At 47.2% G+C, this 26,487-nt stretch overlaps 1 protein-coding gene across 1 annotated transcript in view; it reads left to right on the forward strand.

The window, feature by feature from the left end:
• Positions 1 to 8,983: 8,983 nt before the first annotated feature.
• Positions 8,984 to 26,487, forward strand: part of PHF8 (PHD finger protein 8) — a 33,799-nt gene continuing 16,295 nt past the window's right edge. Inside the window, exons 1-17 of the mRNA XM_040404955.1 lie at positions 8,984 to 9,194; positions 11,215 to 11,455; positions 13,345 to 13,430; positions 13,536 to 13,650; positions 13,764 to 13,924; positions 14,798 to 14,939; positions 16,128 to 16,314; positions 16,659 to 16,821; positions 17,324 to 17,411; positions 17,863 to 17,969; positions 18,954 to 19,045; positions 20,063 to 20,152; positions 20,226 to 20,456; positions 22,390 to 22,505; positions 23,333 to 23,523; positions 23,818 to 23,903; positions 23,985 to 24,112. Coding sequence (XP_040260889.1) covers positions 11,358 to 11,455; positions 13,345 to 13,430; positions 13,536 to 13,650; positions 13,764 to 13,924; positions 14,798 to 14,939; positions 16,128 to 16,314; positions 16,659 to 16,821; positions 17,324 to 17,411; positions 17,863 to 17,969; positions 18,954 to 19,045; positions 20,063 to 20,152; positions 20,226 to 20,456; positions 22,390 to 22,505; positions 23,333 to 23,523; positions 23,818 to 23,903; positions 23,985 to 24,112 — 2,081 coding nt within the window. The 5' untranslated portion in view covers positions 8,984 to 9,194; positions 11,215 to 11,357. The remainder of the gene's footprint in view (positions 9,195 to 11,214; positions 11,456 to 13,344; positions 13,431 to 13,535; positions 13,651 to 13,763; positions 13,925 to 14,797; positions 14,940 to 16,127; positions 16,315 to 16,658; positions 16,822 to 17,323; positions 17,412 to 17,862; positions 17,970 to 18,953; positions 19,046 to 20,062; positions 20,153 to 20,225; positions 20,457 to 22,389; positions 22,506 to 23,332; positions 23,524 to 23,817; positions 23,904 to 23,984; positions 24,113 to 26,487) is intronic.

Here is a 26,487-nt window from a genome sequence, read left to right on the forward strand (position 1 = left end):
TCCCATTCTTGACGGGAGTTCATGCCAAGCCACCTTCTGATGTCGGCATCCTCTGATGCCCTGCTGCTCGGGTCTCTTCTTTTAGGCATTGTTATCAAATACATTTCCTGGGGGTGGGGGGCGCTCGACCCAGGAATCGTGACGAAAATCCCCCTCTGTTTACTACTACGGCCACCCGGATGGACTTATTACCGTGGCCACGGATCATGCCCATGATGACCACAAGGTAACCCGAGGGCAAAACTGTTTTGTTCATAAGGGGGGAACCTGTCTTGACATTTCACAAGGGGGAAAAGAACAGCCAGTTCCCACCCAAAGTGTCAACTTGTGATTTATTTTTTTATTTTTTTGCCGTTACAATATAATACTTTTTTTTTTAATCGTATTTACCGCATTTCACGATGAAAACTAATTTTAATCACACGTGAACATCCACTTCATTATCCACTATTAATTGCCGTATTGATTACATTTTATTTTTATTTTTTTAGATTTTAGCTACAATTTTCAACATTTGCGTTTGTCTTTTTTTTATTTTTTTTTTATCATGCATTCTACGCACATTATTTTACATAGCTGGGCAAGAGGGGCTAGAAACGCTCGACCCGGGCTTTGTCTAAATGATTTTTCACTAACCGTAATCTCTCGTGACGTTGAATTTTTAAGTAACCGCTAATCTCGTTTATATCACAGAATTGTTTAAATCTGCACTTTTTCCTGATGACCTTTCTGACGTTAGACGCGCCAGTGTCCACCGTGACGTGTGTCTTTCCTGCATCCAGGATGCGCACAGAGACAGCTTGGCGTATACGCCAGCGTAACTTTTTTTCAATAGACTTTTTTAGTTTTTTTTTTGTCTCGTTTTAATTTTGGAAAGGTAATTTTAAACAAGAATCGTAGGCTTAATAAACCGATTAAGCGCGCGTAACGTAGAAGGGGTTGGTAGCAGCCCTTCCTTCTGTTTGAATTGTTACCCCGGCTAGGCTATATACTTTTGGTGTTAAGGGGGAGGGAAGGGGAGGGCGGGCGGTTATTGTTGATGTTACACTTCTTGATTATAATACATATTGCTCAAATCAACCTTGGTAGGTTCCCAAGGCCAAAATGGGCCACGGCTTTTGGCCGTTGGACGGCAGGAAGCTTTGGGAACAGTATTTATGTGTCTTCTTGTATTGTGCACAGTCTGACAAGACACATTCATGACACTTTTACCTGACGCTACACAGCAGTGCAGTACTATGACGTTGATACCAACCACTCCCAGTATCCTGGGGGCCGGGGCCTTCCCCACTTTTCTATCGCAACACACCATAGACGAAACCTTTGCCAACCAGCACATTTAACGTAGACCTTCGCCGTAGTGTCATGGCCGTATACCGCCCGTCCATCGACCTTGTTGGCCGTATATCGACTGTGTTGTGCAAGGAAGACTGTGGAGTGCAACGCTGCCCGCCGACATCCGATCATTTCCATTATTGATGTCCGGTGCAGCCGGTAAAACCCATTCGTGGTCTTTTTTGACTTGTCATATATTCTTGACCATTTAATTTTACTTTTTATGGCTCTGTCACATCCTCGGAGATGATTCTCCCTCTGCTGAAATAACGTGTCTTTTTCAGATTTTACATTTTTTTTTTTTTATAGATGTTGAAATGAAAACAAAAAAAACATAAAAGTAAAAAACTAACATTTTCTTGTTAAGACTTAAATGTAAGAAACAACAAAAAATATGAAAAAAAAACGTCCTTGCACCCGATTCCTTTTGGGTGTAGACCTTTGACCCATCTGTATCCGCTGCGCACACGTACTTGTGATATTACGCTTCTTTTCTTCCTGGTTTAGTGGTAACTAATGGCTAATGAATTATTTTTTCAAGAAGAAACAGAAACCTTTGAAAGGAAATCTTGCAGACTTTCAAAGTGTAAGTATATATATTTCGTAAGCCCACTCCCTGTTACACCCGATTTAATATAAACTTCCCGCTTTCTCTTCAGGTTTTTTTTTTTTTTTTCCTTTTATTTTTTTTTTTTTCTTGGAGGTTTTCATTTTTTAGCTAGGTGAATCCTTCACTGCAATGAATCCTTGTTAGTAATTTCATGTTTAACTAATACTGTCTGTGTTTAATTACAGTAAAAAAAAAATCTAAAAAAAAAAATCTAAAAAAAATAAATAAAACATGGCTTCTGGATTATATTTTCTCCCCCTGTTAATAAACGCCCCACTCCTTTTATGCTAGTCACCTGTTTAGTGGATGGGTAATGTGTAACTATCTCCCACCTCCCGAAATCTTCCTGTCCTGTAATCCCTGCCCCCAGCATCTCCATAGTTTATCAATGTAAGTTAGAGCGGCAAAACTCTTGAGAATGTCTGCTGTTGTTGAGAAGGTGGTGAACTTACGATGCAGAATGTTTAGGAGTGCTTCATGGAGGAGCTTGGTTTCCAGTTAGAAAGACTTACAATGCTTAATAAAGTCTATTCTTTTAGTAAAAACCTGTGCCTCTCGCATTTCTTTTTTTTGTCTTTTCATAGGGGGCTTAGCTGCACAATACAAAAAATAACTCCATACAAGAGCCTCTGTAGACATGGTCAACTCTATTAAACCAGGCATGGTGTCTAGTAGGGTTGATCATACTGATTAAGGCCTATTGCACACGACCGTATGGCTTTTTCAGTGTTTTGCGATCCGTTTTTCACGGATCCGTTGTTCCGTTTTTTGTTTCCGTTGTGTTTCCGTTTCTGTTCCGTTTTTCCGTTCCGTTTTTCCGTATGGCATATACAGTATACAGTAATTACATAGATAAAATTGGGCTGGGCATAACATTTTCAATAGATGGTTCAGCAAAAAACGGAACGGAAACGGAAGACATACGGATGCATTTCCGTATGTGTTCCGTTTTTTTTGCGGACCCATTGACTTGAAAGGAGCCACGGACTGTGATTTGCGGGCAATAATAGGACATGTTCTATGTTAAAACGGAACGGAAAAACGGAAACGGAATGCATACGGAGTACATTCCGTTTTTTTTGCGGACCCATTGAAATGAATGGTTCCGTATACGGACCGTATACGGAAGGCAAAAAACGTCCAGTAAACGGGAAAAAAAAACGTCCGTGTGCAATAGGCCTAAAACGATACCTTTCTTTTGTCTGTATGTTGATCAGCTGCAGACATATCTTTGTTTTTATTCATATGCAAATGAGCATGTTGGAGCACCGGGAGTGGGGCTGAATCCTTGGAGCACTGCTTTTGTACCACCCTTGCGCTCTGCGCACTCCCCTGTCCACTTGATTGACAGGACTAGACATCAGCATGCTGAGGGAAGAGTTGTGTCCTAGCATGTACATATCATATACACTACTTGAGAATATAAGTTTTCTATGCTTAGAAAACTAATATACATATTGCTGGTTTATTCACAGATACAATATATGATTTATAAAGACACCAATAATAAGTGTTAGCGTTCTAAGTATAGAAACCACTCTTCTCAATGTGATAAGGCATCTACATGCAAGGCTAACCACTTATCTCCTGGCTATAGCCTTATCACATTGAGAAGAGGGGTTTCTATACTTGGAACGCTAACACTTATTATTGGTGTCTTTATAATCATATATTGTATCTGTGAATAAACCAGCAATATGTATATTCGCTTTCTAAGCATAGAAAACTTATATTCTCAAGTAGTGTATATGATATGTACATGCTAGGACACAGCTCTTCCCTCAGCATGCCGATGTCTAGTCCTGTCAATCAAGTGGACAGGGGAGTGCGCAGTGTCAATCCAGACTGATCAACCTGGTAATTGATCAGCTTACCTAGATGTATTACAAGGGATGGTGACTTGCCGGTAGCGGACTGACCTGCACGGTTCTCACTGTGCTTCCTGGTAGTAGTGCTGGAGACTCGCTGCGATGTTTGTTGAGCTAATACATATTACTGGTTTATTCACAGGCACAATATATGATTATAAAGACACCAGTATTGAGTATTAGCTTTCTAAGTATAGAAAATCAGTCTTTCTCAGTATTGGGCCTCATGCATACAACTGTATGTATTTTGCAGAACAGCCGGCCCCTAATAGAACAGTACTATCCTTGTCCATAATGCGGACAATAATAGGACATGTTCTATTTTTTTGCCGAACGGACATACGGAAACGGAATGCACACAGAGTAACTTCCGTTTTTTTTTTTTTTTGTGGACCCATTGAAATGAATGGTTCCGTATACGGTCTACAAAAAAAACGGAACGGAGACGGAAAGAAAATACGTTTGTGTGCAAGAGGCCTTAAGGTAAGTGGTCAGCCTTGCATGTAGATGCCCCAGGTTCCAATCCTGGAAGAGATGTCTAGATTGTTTTCTTCAGTTATTTTTTTTCTTCCTCATTTAACATATAATAAGAACTGTAAAAAATAAATAAAGGGATGGCTGGGAATTGTAGTTTAACAAAAACTGAAGTGCCGAAGGTTGCTGACCTCTGGTCTAATGTATAAGCAAAAAACATGGCCGCTATATGCTGAATCCATATATCTGTCCCCGTGTAATGTACCAAAAAATTATGCTGCTATATACTGTACATACATACAGGACACAGGGACATTTACTGCTACTTTTACACTCGCATTTTGGGCGGATCCGTCATGGATCTGCAAATACGGATCCGTTACAATAATACAACCGCATGCATCCGTCATGAACGGATCCATTTGTATTATCTGTAACATAGCCAAGACGGATCCGTCTTAAACACCATTGAAAGTCAAGGGAGGACGGATCCGTTTTCCGTGTCAGAGAAAACTGATCTGTCCCCTCTGACTTAGGCCGAATGCACGCAGCCGAGAGCGGTCCGTGGTATGCCGGGCTGGATTCCTGTTCAGAGCAGGAGCGCACGGTGTCATTGGTTGCCGCCGCTGCACTACTACTACTCGTATAGTGTATTACTGTAGTGCAGTGGCGACATGAAGTGCACGGCGTCATAGCAACCAATGACACCGTGCGCTCCTGCTCTGAACAGGAATCCAGCCCGGCATACCACGGACCGCTCTCGGCCGTGTGCATTCGGCCTTACATTGTGTGTCAGGACGGATCCGTTTGGCTCAGTTTCTTCAGACGGACACCAAAACGCTGCAAGCAACGGAACGGAGGCGTTCTGAGCGGATCCTTTTCCATTCAGAATGCATTAGGGCAAAACTGATCCGTTTTGGACCGCTTGTGAGCGCCCTGAACGGATCTCGCAAACGGAAAGCCAAAACGTGAGTGTGAAAGTAGCCTAACATTGTTTTCTGACATCAAAAAGTTGCAAATTTTGGCACACACCATGCTTTCCCAAAAATTTGCAACTATTTGGGGGCCTTTGTGCCTAGCTCACCACTTTTCAAAAAAGTTGGCTAAGGGGCCTGATGTATTTATTATAATTTACACTGGAAAACTTGCATAATTTATACCTGAACTGTACAACGGCGTCCTTAGGCCTTGTTCATGTTAACATGTCGGACGTCCATGAAGGATCCGTGTTGAAAATGAACTTCAAAAACATCTAGCAGTGGACAGAGAAAAACGGATTAAACATGGATGCCATCCGTGTTGTGCCTGTGTTTTTCACGGACTTGCAGACTTCAATGGGAGGGTGTAGTCCGCATCACAGACCAAAGTAGTTGCATGTTTTTTAATGACCCACGGTCATTAAAAAACTACTGATGTGTGAACATTCACATTAAAATCAATGGGTATGTGTGTGGTCCACAGGAAATGCGAGCAGCAGATGTCTGTGAAAAACGGAAATGTGGACAAGGTCTTACTGACACAGATTTCAGTTCTGGCGCATGGACCTGCCACAATTATTAGGTGTCTGTCTCTTAAAGGGGTTATGCTATGGTTGATGTAAAAAATTAATACTCCTGCACCTCACATGGGTCCAGAGATCTCCCCATTCATTGCTCCAATTGCTCTGCTAGATTATCTTCAGCCTGACAGCTCAGAGGGCGTGTCCTTTCTGCTGCAGCTTCTAACAGAACATATTGAAGATTTAGGCTCCATTCACACATCCGTGGTGTGTTGCGGTTCCGCAACACACCTGCCCGGCACCCCTATAGAAATGCCTATTCTTGTTTGCAAGCTGCGGACAAGAATAGGACATGTTCTATCTTTTGCGGAGCCGAAGATCGGGGTCGCGCTCCGCAAATGCGGGTGCTGACAGCACACTGTGTGCTGTCCGCATCCATTCCGTCCCCATAGAAAATTAATGGGTCCGCACCCGTTCTGCAAAATTGCAGAACGAATGCGGACCCATTTGTGGATGTGTGAATGGAGCCTTAAACTGAGCACGTTCGACCAGCTAAGTGAAACGGACAAAAAAGGGGGGAGGGGGGAAACAGCAGGTGGCGCTATACAGATACATTTTATTGAATAGTTCAGTGGCTATACTACATTTTTAATAACATGCAATTACAAAAGTATTCAGACCCAGGTGCTGGTTTGAAAAATGTAGAATATGTTTCTTGACACAGCCCTTTTAAAGAGGACCTGTTACCCCTCCTGACACGTCTGTTTTAGTAACGGCTTGCATCCCCCATGTAATAACAATTCTGCAGCATCTATTCTTATGACTGTGATGTGCCGTTCCTTTATAATTCCTGCTAGAAATTATGAATTACTAGCAGTTTGCAGTGGTCTGGTTGGGTGTTACCAGTTGGGGCTGTGTCCCTGCACAGTTTGACTATCCAATCAGTGCTGCCAGTGTGGGACTGCAACTGGTAACGCCCATCTGGACCTTCTTTTTTTTTTTTTTTTTTTTTTTTTGCAAACTTCTAGTAATTCATAACTTCTAGCAGGAATAATAAAGGAATGGCAAAACATACCGTAGTTATAAGAATGATTCCACGGAGGAAGCATATAGTTTACTCTCATAGATTGTGAGCAGGACCCTCACTCCCCGTGTTTCAATTGTATACTAGCCTGTAAACCTGCGATGTCTATTATGATTTGTACATGTGCCCTCTGAGTTGTAGAGCGCTGCGGAATATGGCGGCGCTATATTAATAAGGGTCCATTCACACGACCGTATTTCTGGGTCTGCATCTGTTCCGCAATTTTGGCAATTCTATCATAGGGCTGGCCGTATGCGCATGGCCGGTACCCGTGTTTTGCGGACCGCAAAACACTTCCGGCCGTGTGAATGGAGCATTAGTAAAACACATGTCAGGAGAGGTGAGCGGTGCAGAAGTGGTCCGTGCGCCGTCCACATTTCTTTTTTGCAGACCCATTGACTTAGGCCCCCTGCACACGAACGTGTGCTTCCCGTTGCCGTATTGTGGACCACATTTGCGGATCCGCAATACACAGGTGCCGTTCCGTGGGCATTCCGCATCACGGATGCGGACCCATTCACTAGAATGGGTCCTCAAATCCGGAGATGCGGAATGGTACTGAACGGAACCCTACGGAAGCATTACAGAGTACTTCCGTGGGGTTTCGTCCCGTACTTCCGTTCCGCAAAAAGATAGGACATGTTCTATCTTTTTGCGGAACGGTCGGATCGCGGATCCATTCAAGTGAATGGGTCAGCGATCCGCTGTGGCTGTGTTCGTGCATTGCGGCCCGCATTTTGCGGGTCGCAGCACGACCACGGGGCGCACACGTTCGTGTGCAGGGGGCCTTAGGCTACTTTCACACTAGCGGCAGGACGGATCCAACAGGCTGTTCACCCTGTCGGATCCATCCTGCCGCTATTTCACCGTGCTGCCGGACCGCTGCTCCGTCCCCATTGACTATAATGGGGACGGGGGCGGAGCTCCAGCGCAGCACGGCAGTGCACGGCGAAAGGCCGCCGGACTAAAAGTACTGCATGTCTGACTTTATAGTCCGGCGGCCTCTTACCGTGCACTGCTGTGCTGCACCGGAGCTCCGCCCCCGTCCCCATTATAGTCAATGGGGACGGAGCGGCAACACGACGAAATAGCGGCAGGATGGATCCGACAGGGTGAACAGCCTGTCGGATCCGTCCCGTCGCTAGTGTGAAAGTAGCCTTAAATGGGTCCGTGGTCCTCACCTTGTAGACATATTCTATCGTTTCACAGAACGGAAAGCACATTGATCATCCGTGTGCTTTCCGCATCCGTATGTCCATTCCACAAATTGATAGAACGTGTCCTACACCCGGCTGCAAAATGTGGACCACGGACCCTTTTGAAATCAATGGATCCGCAAAAAATGCGGATGGAACACTGGCGGCATTTGTGGACCGCAGAAAATATACGGTCCTGTTCATGAGACTTAAGGCTGGGGCGTCGTACAACACTGAATTAAATGGTGTCGCAGAGCATCGCGACAACTGCACAAGTCGCACAAAACTGCGATTTACAGGCAAATTGCTGACAAGTGGTCCGGGTGTTTGTCTCTTGCCTTTGCTGAGACTTGTGGCCGTGTGACACATCACTATGAAGCATCGGCATTTAAAAGGGCCACGTAAGGAATTGGGGAGAGCTCACGTGCATCCGTTATCCACCGTATGGGTAATACATGTATTATTGGTGGCGGTCTGACCACTTGGACCCTCACCCATCATCATCATCATCATCATCATCATCATCATCATGCCAGTTGGGGTCTACAATTTCCCTGTGAATGGAGCAGTGGTCACTGATAAATATTAATTGGGGTCATTTATCAAACTGTTGTAAAGTAGAACTAGCTTAGTTGCCCCTAGCAACCAATCAGATTCCTCCTTTCATTTTGGACAGCTCCTATGGCAAATTAAAGGAGGAATCTGATTAGTTGCTAGGGGCAATAAGCCAGTTCTACTTTACACCAGTTTAATAGATGACCCCAATTGTTTTGGGACCAAACCCCTTTAGTTGGCACCAGCCCCAAGGCTTACTATGATCCTGCTAGTAAGTGAACCGCCTCTGCCACCACCAATATGGCCGCTTGAGGTCGATGTCCTTTCGAGAAGCTTTATTGACACGAGCATGTCACTGAACTCGGGGAGGAGCTAGTAGGCTAATGGCGTCGCGAAGGCCTCAGTCCCCTATGCCGCGGTTTCCGCGGGGCCAGTCTGGATTAGGCCGCACTCCACTCGACCCCTGACCGGCTGCAGCTCTCCTCACCCCGCGGCCGCTTCTCTCCACCTCCCCCCTCCGGTCTGACCGCCGCTGGAGTATTGGCGCCTCCGCCGCGCCAGGCCTGGGCCTCAGGTAAAACGCGCGGCCGGGCCCGTCATGTGAGAGATGTATCAATACCCCCATCATCCTCATCATGTGCCCCAGCGGTCTGTATAACAGTGCCTCCTAGCTGCCCACACAGTCATGGTGCCCATGTGAATGCATCTGATGCCAACCACTGGCCTGTCATAGTGATTGTCTGCCCACCATGGTACTCCTGGACTATAATGCCCACCTAGAGCCTCCTGTATGTGATGCCAACCCTAGTGCCCCTGTAATAGTCGTCATATACTTATGTCTTCCATAATATGATGCTGCCCATAGGGTGCCAGTGTAGCACATGTATGTTCCATAGTGCCCATATGATGCCAGGATGAAGCATATATGATACATGATAATGCCAATCTTGGTGCCCTTTTCCTACAGTAGTGTCTGTATGGTGCCAGGGCAGTGCATATCTGATCCACACTGCTCCCGAGCTTAGTGCCCTGTCCCTATAATAGTTCCCAGATGGTACAGGTGCATTTTATCACCCACAGTGCCTACTGTCTGTGATGCCAACTGTATTTGGTGCCTTCATCATAAGTTACTTGGTCTCTGTGGTGCCAGTGCTGCTGTTATATGACCCATAGTGCCAGATGCTATCGCTCCTATAATAGTTTCTGCAGTCTTGCCTACCCAATGTGATGCCAGTCATAGTGCCCATATGATGTCAGGGCAGTGCGTGTATTATCCATAGTGCTCCCTTAATAATGCCTACTATATAAGATGGCAATCTTAGTGCCCTGTCCCCTATAATAGTGCCTAGATGGTGCCAGTGTATTTTATCATCCACTGTGCCTACTGTATATGATGCCAACTCTAATTGGTGCCTGCTTGATGCCCAATAAGTGACTATGCCTTGTGGTGCCTATAACATGACAGTGATAGTGTCTGTAATCATGCTTACTGTATGCCATGCCAACCATAGTGCCCATATGGTGCCAGGGCAGTCCATATAGGATCCACAGTTCTCCCATAATAATGCCTACTGTATCGGATGCCAGTCTTGGTGCCCTTTCCCCATAATAATACCTAAATGGTGCCAGTGTATTTCATCATCCCCTGTGCCTACTGTGTATGATGCCAACTCTTTTTGGTGCCTACATCATGCCAGCTTTGAATATTGATGACTGTCCTGTGGCACCAGTGCTGCTGTCATATGATCCGTAGTACCCAAAACATGCCAGTGATATTGCTGCTATTGTGGTGTCTGCAGTTGTGCCTACTGTACGCAATGCCAGTGCCCCTATAATAATGTCTGTCATAGCGTCCTTATGATGCCAGTGCAGCCCTTCTACCAGTCACATCATCTCCATAGTAGATCTTGGCACAGTGGCCATTATAATATGGTTTGCTCTCCTGAGGTTTTGTCCTATGCCCCCTATGCGGGTACAGAGAGAAGCCCCCGGGGACCTCCAGGAGTGGCATCTGCTGCTACCATTGGAATAGCTTTTTTCAGCACATGGAATTAAAGGGATTGTCTATCGTCAGTGACCACATTGTATGACTTATTGTGACTTTTCATTCAGAAGACTTAAAGGGGTATTCCCATCACAGACAATGGGGGGGGGCATATCGCTGGGATATGCCCCCATTGTCTGATAGGTGTGGATCCCACCTCTGGGACCCGCACCTACAAGGAGAACGGAGCGGGGAGAGCTGTGGCTGGAGGACCCCGGATTTCCCGGGGTCCGTCCCCCGCCAAGCACTGCTCCCATGCAAGTGAATGGGAGCGCACCGCGCACGCGCGGCCCCTGCTCCTATTCATTTCTATGCTTGGCTAATTTTCGGCGGCCCCATAGAAATGAATGGAGGGCGGCTGCACATGCGCAGTGCACCCTCCGTTCATTTCCCCGCTTTGTTCTCGTTGTAGGTGCGGGTCCTAGAGGTGGGACTCGCACCTATCAGACAATGGGGGCATATCCTAGCGATATGCCCCCATTGTCTGAGATGTCAAAACCCCATTAAAGATAATTACAATGAACCGCTCTCCATTGTCTCCTCTCTGCAGGGTTCTCCACAATCTTCGTTTCATGAGAACCATTGACTGGTAGCAGAGAATTTACCACGTTGCCTGGACTGTCGATGCGCCCTCCCCCCACCGAGTGGCGATAAAGAGGGCCCCCCTGCCACCCTCTGTGGTGACCAGCCAGCATGGCGTCTGTTCCAGTCTACTGCTTGTGCCGTCTGCCCTATGACGTGACCCGCTTTATGATCGAATGTGATGTCTGCCAAGACTGGTTCCACGGCAGGTGGGTTGGTTCTGTATTGCTTTCCTAAAAGAATTGTCTGCTGTCGCCTGTTTCATGGCGGGTAAAGTATGACGCTACTGGGTGAAAGATTTGTACCACCTAGAGGTGAGAAAATCTGTCTGTACGAATTGAATTGGTTCATAAATCAGCCTGCTTGAGCAGGGAGGGGCTGGTCCTGCTGCTCAAGAGACTCCCCCTCCCCAGGATTGACAGGGCCAGACATCTAACCTGGCCCTGTTGCTCTGAGTAGCGGCTCCAGCGCAGAGGCTCTGCTGCTGCTGCCTGAACAGAGCATATGCCATTACTCTTCCTAGTGTATCCAGACTGAGCCGCGCATGCGCAGTCGGCATCTGCTTGCACTACAACTTGGAGCAACTGCACAGGTGGGATATCTGGGGGAGGTAGAGTCTCTTGAGCAGCGAGGCCAAGGCTGTCCCAAATTTGGCAAAGGCTCCAGCTCTTAGGCCTCTTTGACACGGGCGTCGCGTGTGAGGGTCGGACAAGATGCGGGTGCGTTGCGGGGAAAGGCACAATTTTTCCGCACGAGTGCAAAGCGTTTTAATGCGTTTTGCACGCGCGTGAAAAAAAATCGCCATGTTTGGTACCCAGACCCGAACCCGGACTTCTTCACTAAAGTTCAGGGTTGTGTAGATTTTATTATTTTCCCTTATAACATGGTTATAAGGGAAAATAATAGCATTCTGAATCCAGAATGCATAGTAAAATGTCCATTAAGGGGTTAAAAATAATAAACAAATTTAACTCGCCCCATCTACTTGATCGCGTAGCGCAGGGATGGCCAACCTGTGGCTCTCCAGCTGTTGTAAAACTAAAACTCCCACCATGGTCTTCTGTAGGCAGTAAGGGCATGCTGGGAGTTGTAGTTTTTGCAACAGCTGGAGAGCCTCAGGTTGACCATCCCTGGCGTAGCAGATCTCCCCTTCTTTCTACTTTCTTCAGGACCTTGCTAAAGGACCTGTGATGACATCACTGCTCTCATCACATGGTCCATCACCTTGTTGATGGACCATGTGATGAGCTCAGTGACGTCACTAAAGGTCCTTTTCATCAAAAAAGAAAGAAGACATGCCAGGCTGAGCATTCAAGTGGATTAAGGTGAGTTTATGAATAGTTTTTTTTTTTTTTTTTTTTTTAACCCCTCCATCACTATTTTACTAAGCATTCTGTATTCAGAATGCTATTATTTTCCCTTCTAACCATGTTATGAGGGAAAATAATAAAGATCGGGTCCCCATCCCGATCGTCTCCTAACAACCGTGCGTGAAAATCGCACCTCACTTGCTTGCGATTTTCACACAGCCCCATTCACTTCTATGGGGCCTGCGTTGCGTCAAAAACGCAAAATATAGAGCTTGCTGTGATTTTCACGCAACGCACAAGTGATGTGTGAAAATCACCGCTCATGAAGTGAATGGGTCCGGATTCAGTGCGGGTGCAATGTGTTTACCCCACGCATTGCACCCGCACGGAATTCTCGCCCGTGTGAAAGGGGCCTTAATGGTAAATATCCTCCCCGGGGAATGTCTCCCCCTTGGTCTTGATCTTTGGCTGATATTTGCATCAAACACTCTGGAAACAACACATGCGCAAGGGTCCAGTTCAGCCCTTTAAAAAGGAAGGATTCCTGGATTAGGTAATTGCACAACTAGCGATTCCATATGTCATTGTTGGAAGCCTTCGCTTTAGCAGTTAAGTCTTCCTAATGATAATGTGACATATTCCCCCAGCCCTTTAAAAAGGAAGGATTCCTGGATTAGGTAATTGCTATTTATGCAGTTGCCTAATATTTCCTTTAAATGGTCCACCCTGCCGATCGTACGCAGGAAAGCTGTGCCTCACAATGTCGTCTTATGTCTTCTTAATGGCAGCTGTGTTGGTGTGGAGGAGGAAAGCGCCTCAGAGATCGACCTGTATCATTGTCCGAACTGCCAGATCACTCACGGGCCGCCAGTCAGTAAGTACCCTATGGAATACAGGTAGTGGGCATGTGCCCTCGCCCGCTGGCATAGTGGCCGGTCTGGGGCTCCCAGGCTCATTCTGTGATGTTCTATTCATTCAGTGAAGAAAAGACGAAATCCTAAGCCAGATCCTGCCGTGAACAAGGAGGTGGGGAAGCCGGTGCAGACCGGAAGCGCAGGCTTCATCAAGGAGCTTCGGAGCAGGAATTTCCCAAGGTAAAGCTGCTGTGCGCCGTCCCTTTAAGCACATTGCCATTGGCTCACGTCCTCCTAACTTTCCGAGCCGTGTTTGATCCTTTTTGGTCCTCACAAGTCTCCTCTACATCCAGTGCAGAGGAGGTGATCCTGAAGCCGCAGGCAGCTCAGCTAACCGTGGAGTATTTGGAGGAGAACAGCTTCAGCGTTCCCATCCTGGTTCTGAAAAAAGATGGACTCGGCATGACCCTTCCCCCGCCCTGTTTCACAGTAAACGATGTTGAGTACTATGTGGGTAAGACAGTTGGCTTCTGCCACATTTTCTAAACTTGGGCCTCATACACACGACCGTATCCACTTTGTAGTCTGATCCTTGCCGTGTGCATGCTGCCATTATTTTATTTTTTTAGACCTGTAGAAATGTCCTATCCTTGTTAGGAAATTGGACAAGAATAGGACATGTTCTATCTTTTTTGAGGAGCCACGGAACAGACATACGGATGCGGACAGCACATGGTATGCTGTCTGCGTCTTTTGCGACCGCGCTGAAATAAATGGTTCCACATCCGATCTGCACAAAATGTGGATTAGATGCAGATGGAAATTACGGTTGCGTGCATGGGGTCTTAGCATGTAAATTGTACTGAGTGGGTTTGTTCGTACTAGAGAACAGGGGTCCCATGTATCTGCAGGAGCTGTGGGTCCGCTCGCTCAGCTGCTTCTGTCTCTCCCTACAATAGCGAGTGCTGCTCTTGCACAGTAAACCCTTCAAGAGGCTGTCCGTCCGTGGTAACATGCCCCGCAGCAGCCGTTCTCTGTCCATGGCCACAGAGGTTCATCGAACGGTTGCTGCGGTGACCGTGGACCAGAAGGTGCGAGGATTAACTTATGGGGGTCCAAGTGCTGAGACCCACACTGATCCCTCAAACAGGGAGAAAGCAGCCCCCACACAAAGCACTGTGTCTCCTCCCTGCAGGAGACTGACCTGAGGCGGCACTCACTTATTCACCACTGTATCGGAGTGGCGGTGAATAGGCGAGTACCTTTTTTCTTTCCTGGCCCTTGATAAAAAGGTTACGGTGGTCTGACACCTACTGCTTATCCTTTGGCTAATATATGTATGACTAGTCGGAATACCCCTTTAATGTCGGCTTTTCTGTGCTCTTAGGGGGAGAGAAGGAGATTGATGTCATTGACGTGACGAGGCAGGCCGACATGAAGATGAAGCTGAAGGATTTTGTGAAATATTACAATGGCCCCAAAAGGGAGAAAGTGCTGAACGTCATCAGCTTGGAGTTCTCGGAGACGAGGTGAGTGACGTAGAGTAACGCAGAAGATTTCACGTCTGGACTCTGAATATGTCCTACACCGATATTAAATGAACAATTCGGGCAAGACCTTTGCACCCTTATACCTGACGACAGGGAGTCTCTCTGTGTCCCTTAACAAACTTTTCCTATGTTATCCTGACACTTCAAAGGTTTTGATTGGTGCGGTCTGAATGCTGAGACCCCAATCGCTGAAACAGGGAAGCGCTCGCACATTGCCGTGTCTCCTTGCTCTAGGAGACGGACCACAGAAGACCCCCTATTCTTTCTATTGAGCCCGTCTTCAGCACAGAGTAGAGACCGTCCTCCTCTGTGGGAACTCTTCTTTCTCCTCATTTTAGCAATCGGTTGGGTCTCTTGCATTCAAAACCCACCAATCAAAACCAAGGGGTTGGCCACTTTTCGAACGTATTGTTTGTTTAAAAGAGCTTTTCCTGGTGCCTGTTTTTCTCATTCTGTTGTCGTTGCGTCCCCAGATGTCATCATTGTCTGTGCTGTTCGCGGCACCTTCAAATGACGTCATGCAGCATATACCTTGCTTCAGCCACCCTTCCATTCCGCACTGTTTGCCCCCCGTCCGTGATTTTACTGCGCAGACGCCAGAGGAAGCATCCTGCGCATGCCTATTCTACTTCTGCACCATTTCTTCATGTCTGACTGTGCAAACTCTCAATGAAGAGTTCGGCGCCTGCGCTGTCTCAGCTCCATCCTGTGTTTAAGTACACTGGATGCAGGAGGGAGCTTAGACAGCGCATGCGCCAAACTCTTAATCAGAAGTATGTGCAGTCCAATGAAGCGGAGCAGGAGTAGACTGGGCACGTGTAGCAAGCTTCCTCCAGCGTCTGCGCAGTGCAATGAACGACGGGAGCTACCAGTGCGGATTGGACAGGTGGATGAAGCAAAGCATCCAGTATATGACGCCACTTTAAGGTGCCACGAACAGCACAGACAATGATTACATCTGGGGACGTGACCATAAAAGACGTCAGGAAAAAGGTCATTTAAACAATCTAACTATTAAATAACGTACAGGAAGGATGCATAAAAAGTGTCCAACCCCTTTAAATCTGTTCGGTGCACCGCCCTCTCAGGCCTGCATTAGGCATTACACACCGATGTCAGTTGTCTCAGTCATTCATAGTTCTTGATCTTGTCGCATCTTTTCAATAGGTTATCGAACCTTGTGGAAACTCCCAAAATTGTCCGCAAATTGTCCTGGGTTGAGAACTTGTGGCCGGAGCAGAGTGTCTTTGAGAGACCGAATGTCCAGAAATACTGCCTGATGGGCGTCAAGGACAGTTACACAGATTTCCACATAGACTTTGGGGGCACCTCTGTCTGGTACCACGTGTTAAAGGTAGGCGTTTATGTGATGCTCCCCATCTAATGCTGGCCATTAAAACGGTTCTGTCCAGGACTAAAGAAAGCCACACAGGACGTCGCTGACCTCTACCCCTGCTGTGCCAACAATGCCAGTCGTTATATTAGAATTATATAAATCGTTACCTGATGCAGGGGGCGTGCCAGGTCCTTTACGACCTGCTAGGAGATGTTGATTGGCAGCAGCTAGAATGAGCTACTGTACGCATTGGTATATTATGCAGATGTACCATTGTGTCAGGGCAGCCATGTTTTATTACAGTCTCTTCCCTGCGCTGAGTGGTTGCAGTAATGAGATTTTTGTGTCTTTTGTCTCTACAGGGAGAAAAGATTTTCTACTTGATCCAGCCAACCAAGACTAACCTGGCCTTGTTTGAATGCTGGAGCAGCTCCTCTAACCAGAATGAAATGTTCTTTGGCGATCAGGTGGACAATTGTTACCGGTGTCCAGTTAAACAGGGGCACACGCTCTTCATACCCACAGGTGATCACTTTATTACTGAGTTATTAAAGGGGTTACCCGACCATTTGTAACTAACGACCTATCCACTGAATAACTCAACAGCATCTGATTGGTGGGGTCTGACACCCAGGACCCACACCGATCAGCTGGTTGAGAAGGCCCTCTGCTGTGGCCTTCTCACTAGCCAGTGACGTCACAATCGTCAGCCACGTGGCCTGAGCGCAACTCTACCCCATTCAAGAGAATGGGGCAGAGCTGCAACAAGGCCATGCGACCGATGGTCATGACATCAGTGGCCTAGAATAAGCAGTGAGAAAGCTGTGGTGCTCATAGAAGTGCAGGGCCTTTTCTAAAAGCTGATCGACGGGGGTCCCAGGTGCCGGACCCCCACCAATCAGATGCTGATGACCTATCCAGGGGACAGGTCATCCGTTACAGACGGTTGGATAGCCCCTTTTAAGTACCCATTCACAGATCATGTGTAAGGTTCACATACTTATGATTAAGCATATGTTCTTCACAGGGTGGATCCACGCTGTGCTCACTCCGGTGGACTGTTTAGCTTTTGGAGGAAACTTTCTGCACAGTCTAAACATTGCCATGCAGCTCAGGTAGGAGAACAGGAGGCCCTTGCACTCTGTACAGCACAAAATCCATGTGAGCACGTCGCTGTAGGAGGCCACACTGTCCTGTAAGGGTACATGCAGATTTCAGCACATGTTCCACTCCAAAATCGACTTCGTATTGCTGCCAAGAGCATACGAGATTGTGTATTGCGGGGAATAAAAACGGGGGTATGACCCTTTATGCTGCAGATTCTACTGCAACAGGAAAACACCCGCTGATTATTCCCATTGATTTGGACTAATCTGCATGCATACTTGCGGCAGGTTTCAAATGCAAAGCCTCTGCAGAAATCTGAGGGTGAGCCTTCAATTTGTTACCCGACGGAAAAATATTTCTCTAATATTTTTGCCATTGTGTATTATCATTTTCAATAAAAGGTGAAGGTGCGGACATGAGGTTCGTCATCTTATGATGGTTCTTATTTTCATTTGATAGAGCATATGAAATCGAGAAGAGGTTGAGTACGGCCGATCTCTTTAAGTTTCCAAATTTTGAGTCTATTTGTTGGTACGTGGGGAAGCATTTACTGGATACATTTAGAGGTAAGTGACCCCCAGTGTGTCCTGGCGGCCTTTTTATGCTAATGAGAGGTCTTAAGTACAGATTTTAAGAGGATTGCTATCTTAAGGACCTATTAGACTGCACGATTTTGGTCCAATTATCAGGGAAATGAACATGCATTTCTGATTATTGGCCCGTGTAATCGATAAGCCGATGAACACGCAGCTTTCATCAGGATGAAATATATCTGATTATTGGCAGCACATCTTCCTGTGTAATTAGGGCTGTGCTGACGATCATGTATAGAAGAGAATAGCTGGTTTCAACACATTGAACTTGTATCGTGTGTCTGCAGAAGCTCCCGTACTGACCTCCCTAGCACTGATAGGATCATATAGCATTATCTTGATTTATGATCTTATGTAACCCTTAGGGTTCTGTAATGCATTATGCCTGTGTTGTACAATACATTCCAGAAGTCTAAGGGTTACGTAGCATCACCAATCCATATAATGCTATACGATCCTATCAGTACTACGGAGGTCAGTACGGGAGCTTCCGCAGACACAGGCTGAGAGTTCAATGCATTGAACTCGCCCGTGTGAAACCAGCCAAGTAGGGAGAAATGGTGGCAGTAGCAGTCATTCCTCTCATTCAAAGCATCGGCCTGTGCAGACAAGGCGCTCCCACGGCCCGAAGATCGACGGTGCAATGCCGCCCTTAGTTATGGCCTTTCATTATGATATGCTGTCTTTTAGATCAGGGTGGGTCCAAACTCTGAGACCTCCCCCCAATCATCTTGAGAATAAAGGAGCCACAGCACTGATTCAGCACTAAAGCCCCCTCACCGTTTTTCCATTTAGATGAATGGGACCGGCTGCAGTTCCCTGCACAGCAAAGTGGTCAGGAGCACCACTGTGCAGAGGGGTCACTCACTTTGGCGTCACCCAGATGATGATGATGATGCTGCTGCATGCTCTCACTCTACATTTTTAATTATGATCAGCATATCTTTGTGTATTCAGGTCTGAGAGAGAACAGAAGACACCCTGCATCTTATTTACTGCATGGAGCCAAGGCCCTGAACACTGCGTTCAAAGTTTGGACCAAGAAGGAGGTGCTCTTTATTTAATATGATAAAGGGGTCATGCAAGGCTAGAAAGAGGATCCGTGTATTTTTTTTTTTTTTCCTTCTGTGTTTTAGTTCTGCAGTATTCAAGTGAGCGGCCTTGAGCTGCACTTCCAGGCACAGCCTAATGAAGCGAGCAGCAGTGTTTCTGAGAAAATGCAAACCCTTTTTCCAATACCGAATAACTTCTTTAAATCGGATTGTCCCACCATAACAACTTATCACCTCTTTACAGGATAGGGGAAAGTATCTGATTGGTCGGGGTCCAACCACTGGATCACCCACCTATCACAAAAACGGGTCCTTTTAAGGGTTTATCCAGTGATGTGATAATGATGACCTATCCTAAGGATAGGTTATCATTAAACATCATACGGGGGGTCCAATTCCCGGAACCCCGCCGATCAGCTGTTTACGGGAGCTGCCGCCCTTCCCGGAGCTCTGGGAAGCACAACGGCTCCTGACAGCTTTCCAAGCACAGTGCCGTACGTAGTATAGTGGCCGGTTTTGCAGCTCAGCCCCTTTCACTTCAATAGGTCCGAGCTGCAACTAGGCCATGTGACCAATGTACGGTGACATCATGTAGCCTACGAAGAGGCGGTGGCACTCACTGAGTGTCCGGCCTCTTCTAAATGCTGATCAGTGGGGGTCCCGCCGATCGGATATTGATGACCTATCATGAGGATAGGTCAATTTATATTGCGAGATAACCCCTTTAAGTTCCCTAAGAGAACAGAGCAGAAGTTAGTAATACATGCTGCCTCTGCATTCATCTCTATGGGATGCTGGAAATGGTCCAGCAGCTTCTCTTCAGTAATCCCATTGAGATGAATTGAGTGGCAGGTGATAAGTTATGATGGGATAGCCCATAGGATAACCCCTTTAAGTGTCAGCAAGATATGAGTGATAAGTTATGATGGGACCGGCCAATTAAATACAGATAGAAGCTTCCATCTGTCCTGGGGCTTCTGTTTCTATCTCATTTGGATGTGGTTTGATTTACAGGCAATTATGGATCATGAGGAAGAGATTCCAGAGACCATCATCACTGTACAGCTGATCAAGGACTTGGATCGCGAAGTCAAACTTATGGAGGTGAGGTTTTCTTCAGGTGGCATCTCCCCGAGCCTTACTTCATGTCTCGTGAAACTCTACCCTCTCCCTTCAGGATATCTTCCATCAAAACATTGAGAAAACTGGGAATCTGTTGGGTATGACTCGAAGTCCCATCACTGGTACGTCCACTCCTGTCATGTCACTGCTGGCCAAGAGCTCCAAGAAGAAAATTTTCAAAACCAAGGAACTGTTAAGGAAAGGGGGAAGGATTCATCTGGAGGATGACTTGAGCTCAGAGCTTTCTGACATGCAGGGGAATACCTTGATGCCCAAGGAAGAAATGGTAGGAAAAACAAAAAATTTCAGTTTCCTCTCATTTCTGTGTCGTGATAGAACACGTCGTATGGTCATTACCTGCTTCACTGAAGGAATTAAGGGCTATGTCCATCTGTGTTTTGCAACCATGTGTTGTATTGTAGTGCATGTTAAAAAAAACTTTGCACATAGTCTTAAAAACCTTGTTGTACACTACAAACCCTTGTAGTCGAATCCTGCGGTCATACTTCCTTCGTTCCTCTCTCACTACCTAGTAGCATTCATTTGGTGGGTTGACAAATAGTAGAGGGCAAACGGAAGCGAGTACAGCTACAGGATCAGAGGGCACACAGGTTTGTAAAATATTTGTCTGCATAGGAGCTGTATACACAAAACTGACTTCATTCTTCTATTTTGGAAGTATTGGAACCAAAAAAAAAGTGGTTGCAAAGTTAGACACATTCTTTAAGCGCACAAGACGTTTGCACTCCTCAAAAAATCTGTGGGGCCTGCTTTTGCTGCCCATATCTCTGGATTGGTAGCAGTTAGAGATATGGGCTGTGATTGGGAGAAAAGACAAAGCAGCAGCACTCTGCACACACAAATAAAGTACAATAATGCCATAATTATAGAAAACATTCTGGTGCTAATGCTACGCTTATTTTGCAAATTTGAGATTCTTGGCATAAGCATTTTGTACAAAATTATTTGGGCCCGTCTGCCAAACGTCAAGGCGATCTCTATAAGACGGGAACCTAACACTAGATACTACCTGTTATGTGCCATAATGGCCACCATAAAATTCAGGGAGCATAGGTTCCACATGCATGCTGGGTCCACTCTGCTTTTTACCATTTTTGGTGCCATAACGGCCTCCATAAAATCCAGGGATGCAGGTACCAACTGAGCCCACTCTATACTTCACCTGGTGCCAAATGGCTTCCAATACATGGAGAGCAGCCTACAGCTTTATACTTACTCTAATTAAAATCAGCCTATGGGGCAGGCAGGCTGTGATTTGTCTTGTTTGAAAGCAGGCGTTTCAAGCTTTCAAACAATATCAGAATCGCAACATTATCGTCACTACATGGGAAGATATCCCTGTTAGAAATCGGGATGCAGTGAATGCAGCTGAAAGTGAAAGTAAATGTAGATTTTACCACATTTATTCCAGACTCCATTTCTAACTGTGATATCTCCTGCTGAAGTTGTGCTAATGCTATGATTCTGGTCTTGTATGAAAGCTTGTCTGTAGCTTTTACCAATCCAGAGAGGAGCTTCTCCTTCTGCTCGAGCTTGGATTGGGCAGAACTGTTAGATGGTTAAAGGGGATATCCAGGAAATAATGATGATTACCTATCCTCACCCCGGCCGGGCAGCTCGCCAAGCACAGCAGTACATTGTATAGCAATACATTGGTATTGCAGCTCACCCCCATTCACGTCAGTGGGGCTGATATGCAACTAGGTCATGTGACCGATGTGCGGTGACGTCACATGACCTAGGAAGAGGCTACTGCCCCCATGGAACACCCGGACTCTTCTAACAGCTGATTGGTGGGGGTGTCAGACCCACACGAATCTGATATTGATGACCCATCCTCTGGATGTATATTACCAGATAACCCCTTTAAGGTGTCTGACTGACTTTGAAAATGCCCCAAATTATTAAATGATCTGCGCATTTTAAATTTGGCACAAATCACTGTGTCATTGTCCTTTAATAGGCTTCCATTTCTTAACGCGGTACCTGCAGCCTTCTAAAAATGAGGAGGACGCGCACTAACTTAGCGCTGCCTCACCTTCTGAGCGGTGATCCCGTTCACCCTCTGTGCAGGTAGAAACAGTGAAGACTAAACGAGCACTGCAGCCCCCACTGATCATAAAGTGATGGCATGACCTAGCAACATACCATCCCTTTATAGGATGTGAATACCCCTTTCAATCTGTTTTACTTTTTAGACCGACGATGACTTGGACATGGATGATCTTGATGAAAAGCCCGATGGCTGCCTACTGGATTCAGAATTAACTGAGAGCAAACTGCGACTGGTCCTGGCCAATGGTGTAAATCTGAGGTTGGTGACTTATAACCTTAAAGGGGTTCTGCAGTTTGCTTTAACTGACGATCTATCCTCTGGATAGATCATCAGCATCTGATCGGCGGGGGTCCTACACCCGGGACCCCCGCCGATCAGCTGTTTGAGAAGGCAGCAGCGCCGCGGCCTTCTCGCTGTTTACCGCTGGCCCAGTGACGTCATGACTAGTATCACTGGCCTGGGCGGGGCTAAGCTCTGTTCACTTGAATGGAGCTTAGCCGCGCCCAGGCCAGTTGATACTAGTCGTGACGTCACTGGGCCAGCGATAAGGCCGCGGCGCTGCTGGAGCGCCTCTGCCTTCTCAAACAGCTGATCGGTGGGGGCAACTTCTTTTCTGTCTGGACCAGGGATGCCCAACCTGCGGCCCTCCAGCTGTTGCAAAACTGCAACTCCCAGCATGACTAGACAGCCTACAGCTATTAGTGCATGCTGGGAGTTGTAGTTTTGCAACAGCTGGAGGACCCCAGGTTGAGCATCCCTGGTCTAGACCAATGGTCCCCAATCTGTGACTCAGTATGTATTACAGTAGCAGCAGAGGGGATGAGATTTTAAAAATCTGCATAACTTGACCTGTGGTGCGGATGTTAAATCCACAGCATGTCCTTTATGCTGCAGATTTTACACCTTGCAATAAAGACAAATCGACATCAGATTTCCCAGCAAAATAGACTCCATCTGGAAGTGATACTGGTTATAACTTTTACTGCTGTTCCTTCCATAATGTCCTGGCTGTCATGACATGAGACCTGAATCTGATTACTCAGACCCTGCACTAGGTATAACTTATACATGTTTTGTTTTTTTAGTGGCAAAAAGATTCGTGTAGGAGCAGGAAGTCGGCGTCAGGGATTAGTCCCAAAAACCCCTAAAAGTGAAACTATGGATCCAGAACTTTCTCCCAGTGACCCCTTCTTCATGGACTCTGAAGAAGACCTTCAAATTGATGAGAGCCCACGCAAAGAGAGAAAGCTGGCTCCTCCAAAAAGAAAGCTCCATAGTATGTACCCAGTAGATGCTTTGACCTGTATTTGCTCTTTAGTTTACATAGTAATGTTGGCATCAGTGAGTTTGCTTCTTTAAAGGGATTGTACAGAATTTGAAGAAAGGCGCTCCTGCTTTCACGCCAGAAACGACTTTACTCTATTTCATGGGCAGTGTCTGGTATTGCAGCTCAGCCACATTCAAGGGAAAGGAACTTAATTTCAGTAACTGACCTTCTGCATGGACTAGAATGGAAGTCATTGAAACCTCTTTCATCCAGTCCTGTACAAATCCTTTATTTTTATCGCAGAGTTCCCACGGAAACTCCCAAGAGCGAAGCCGTGTTCAGACCCTAATCGGGTGAGGGAGCCTGGAGAGCTGGAGTTTGACGTGGAGGCAAGTAATCTACCCGTATGCATTGTATTAAAGTTGTTCATGAAGTTCTCAGTCTGAAAAATAAGTGTGTTCACTTAATAGGAAGATTATACCACAGATGAGGAGATGGGAGAAGCCGATGAAGACCAACTTGGCGCAAGCAGCGGAGGAATATTAGACCTTCTAAAGGCTAGTCGACAGGTCGGAGGCCCAGACTACTCTGAGATTGAGTAAGGAGAAGATGAAACCAATTCTACTTTGTCTTGCCATTCATTGAGTCCTCTTCTCTGTAATGTAGTGCTCGACCCTTAAATAGATGTTCCCATTTTCTAACGATATTGCATATAGCTAACCATTACGATCAGTAGGGTCCAACCTCTGGCACCATTGCTGATCCCAACGATGAAGGGACTGCATCACCACTCGCAGAAGGCTGTGCTGTGGATTGGGAGAATCGCTGAAGGAGCCTGAGCCTGGTGATCCAGATCCTCCCCCCCCCCCCCCCCAGTACAGACTGGTCATTAAAGGGGTTGGCTACTGTGTGTTACTAGCTGCACATGTGCTGGGAACAGCTCGTGCTTGCAGCTAGTAATAGACGTTATTAAATGATCTTGGCAGATGGTTTAATTTTACGTTTACTAGCAGGTCATCTTACCTACTTGCTGGCACTGTGGTCCCAAAATGGATGGCCACTGATGGAGGGTGGTGTAACCAGTCTACCAGCAGTAGCCTCCATTCACTTACATTGGGTCTACCAGCAGTAGCCTCCATTCACTTACATTGGGTCTACCAGCAGTAGCCTCCATTCACTTACATTGGGGACGGACTGCACATGAGGAGCTACTTCTCCTTTCTTTTCCCAGCATAAATGAATGGAGGCCACTGATGGATGGGACTTAAGAAATGACAAACAGAAGTGGTGTGCGGAAGAAGACTGAACTTGGCAAATGCATGTTCTGGTTTATAATGATGTGGTTTCAATACAACACAGATTTTCTCGCCCAGTTTCCTTGGGGGACACAGAAGACCTTGGGTATAGCTCATCTCCCTAGGAGGCGTGACACTAAGTGAAGACTGTTAAGCCCCTCCTCCACAGCTATACCCTCAGCCTGGAGAGAGAGACTGCCAGTTTTTGCTTAGTGTCCAAGGAGGCAAGACACTCCCTGCTCTGCAGGGCTGCTTTCTCCTTGTTTCAATTTTAGTTTTTTACTTTTTTATTTTATTTTTGTTCCAGATCATCAGGGATAACAGAGACGCACTAGACCTCTCTGTTCTCCCGGGGTTGAGCTGCGCCAGTGCCGGTCACCCGCACTGCTGCCTCCCCCACAGAAGGCAAGGTGGATCAGGGCAGCCTCGCTCCCCTACATCCCGCCAGCGCAAGGGTCGCCCGCACGCCAAGTCCCTCTCCCAGCGTCCTGCCACTACGGTGCCAGTAGCTGAAGGGGCGACCCTGCTGGAACGGACCGAGGGTGAAGACGACTATGGTGAGAGAGAGGCTTCTCCAGCCCTACGTCCCCCGTCCCCCCCCGGTCTCCTGCGTGCCTGACCCTATACTGGGCCTATGGACCCTTCTGCCCATGCTAGACCTAGGCTGGCTCCTGGGCTGTCGCAGGGCGACATTCTGCTCCCTCTCTCCTGGCCTCCAGGACATTGGCACCCTTCTCCCTACAAGAAGAATGCCTAGGGAGCTGCGGAGGTCCGCAACTAGCTGCCCCTGATGGAGGGGTTATGCAGGCGTCCACCCTCACAGACCCGGTCTCAGGGTCCCCCTCCCTCTTACCGGCCACTACTCAGGGCCAGAGGGCCCGCGCCTTGCTGCCACTGACCCTCCCTACTCTCACGGACACCGTTCCAGGGGAAAGGAGGTTGTAGCTGCCGGCCATATGGAGCGCTGTTCTAGGCAGGTGCCCGCTCCAGGGGTGAAATGGCTGCCGGGTGCAGGGTCCTCACTTCCGGACAGCTGGGTGGGCACCGTGGCCTGCAAAATGAGCGCTTCAACAGCCCCGGCCGACCGTCGGAACAAAACTTGTGTTCCACTTCAAGGCCGTGATCCCGCTCTATCCGGGTCCCCGGCTCGCGGGGTGGGCACCCGCGGCCGGTATGTGCCGCTCCGTAGGCCCGGCTGGTACTTTAAGTACTGTGCGGCCCCGGTCATCCGGGCGCCGCTAAAAATTTAGGCCCCGGCTCTTACGGCCCGCGGGGTGGGCACCCGCGGCCGGTATGTGCCGCTCCGTAGGCCGGCCGGTACTTTAAATACTGTGCGGCCCCGGTCAGCCGGGCGCCGCTAAAAATTTAGGCCCCAGCTTCACGCTACTAGGCCGCAAATTCAGGCCTCTGTTGGAGGGGGCTGGAACTTCTCCAGGCGCGAATTCTTCCCGCCTGGAGGTTCCCCCGCCCCCAGAGGATCGCAGTGCCGCCCCCCAGGCCGGATCCCTGTTAACCCTTTGGGTACAGGCCGGCTTCCGATGAGCCTGTATGGGTGGATCTGTGCCCTGTAGGTGGCCCCCCCCCTTTTATTTTATTTTTTTCTGCCTCAGTGAGGCTGTGTGTTAAAAAAAAAAAAAAAAAAAAAAAAAAAAAAGAAAGTTTTTATTATATATATGAC

This window comes from Bufo bufo, chromosome 8 (assembly GCF_905171765.1).
Source record: "Bufo bufo chromosome 8, aBufBuf1.1, whole genome shotgun sequence".
Classification (NCBI taxonomy): Eukaryota; Metazoa; Chordata; class Amphibia; order Anura; family Bufonidae; genus Bufo; species Bufo bufo.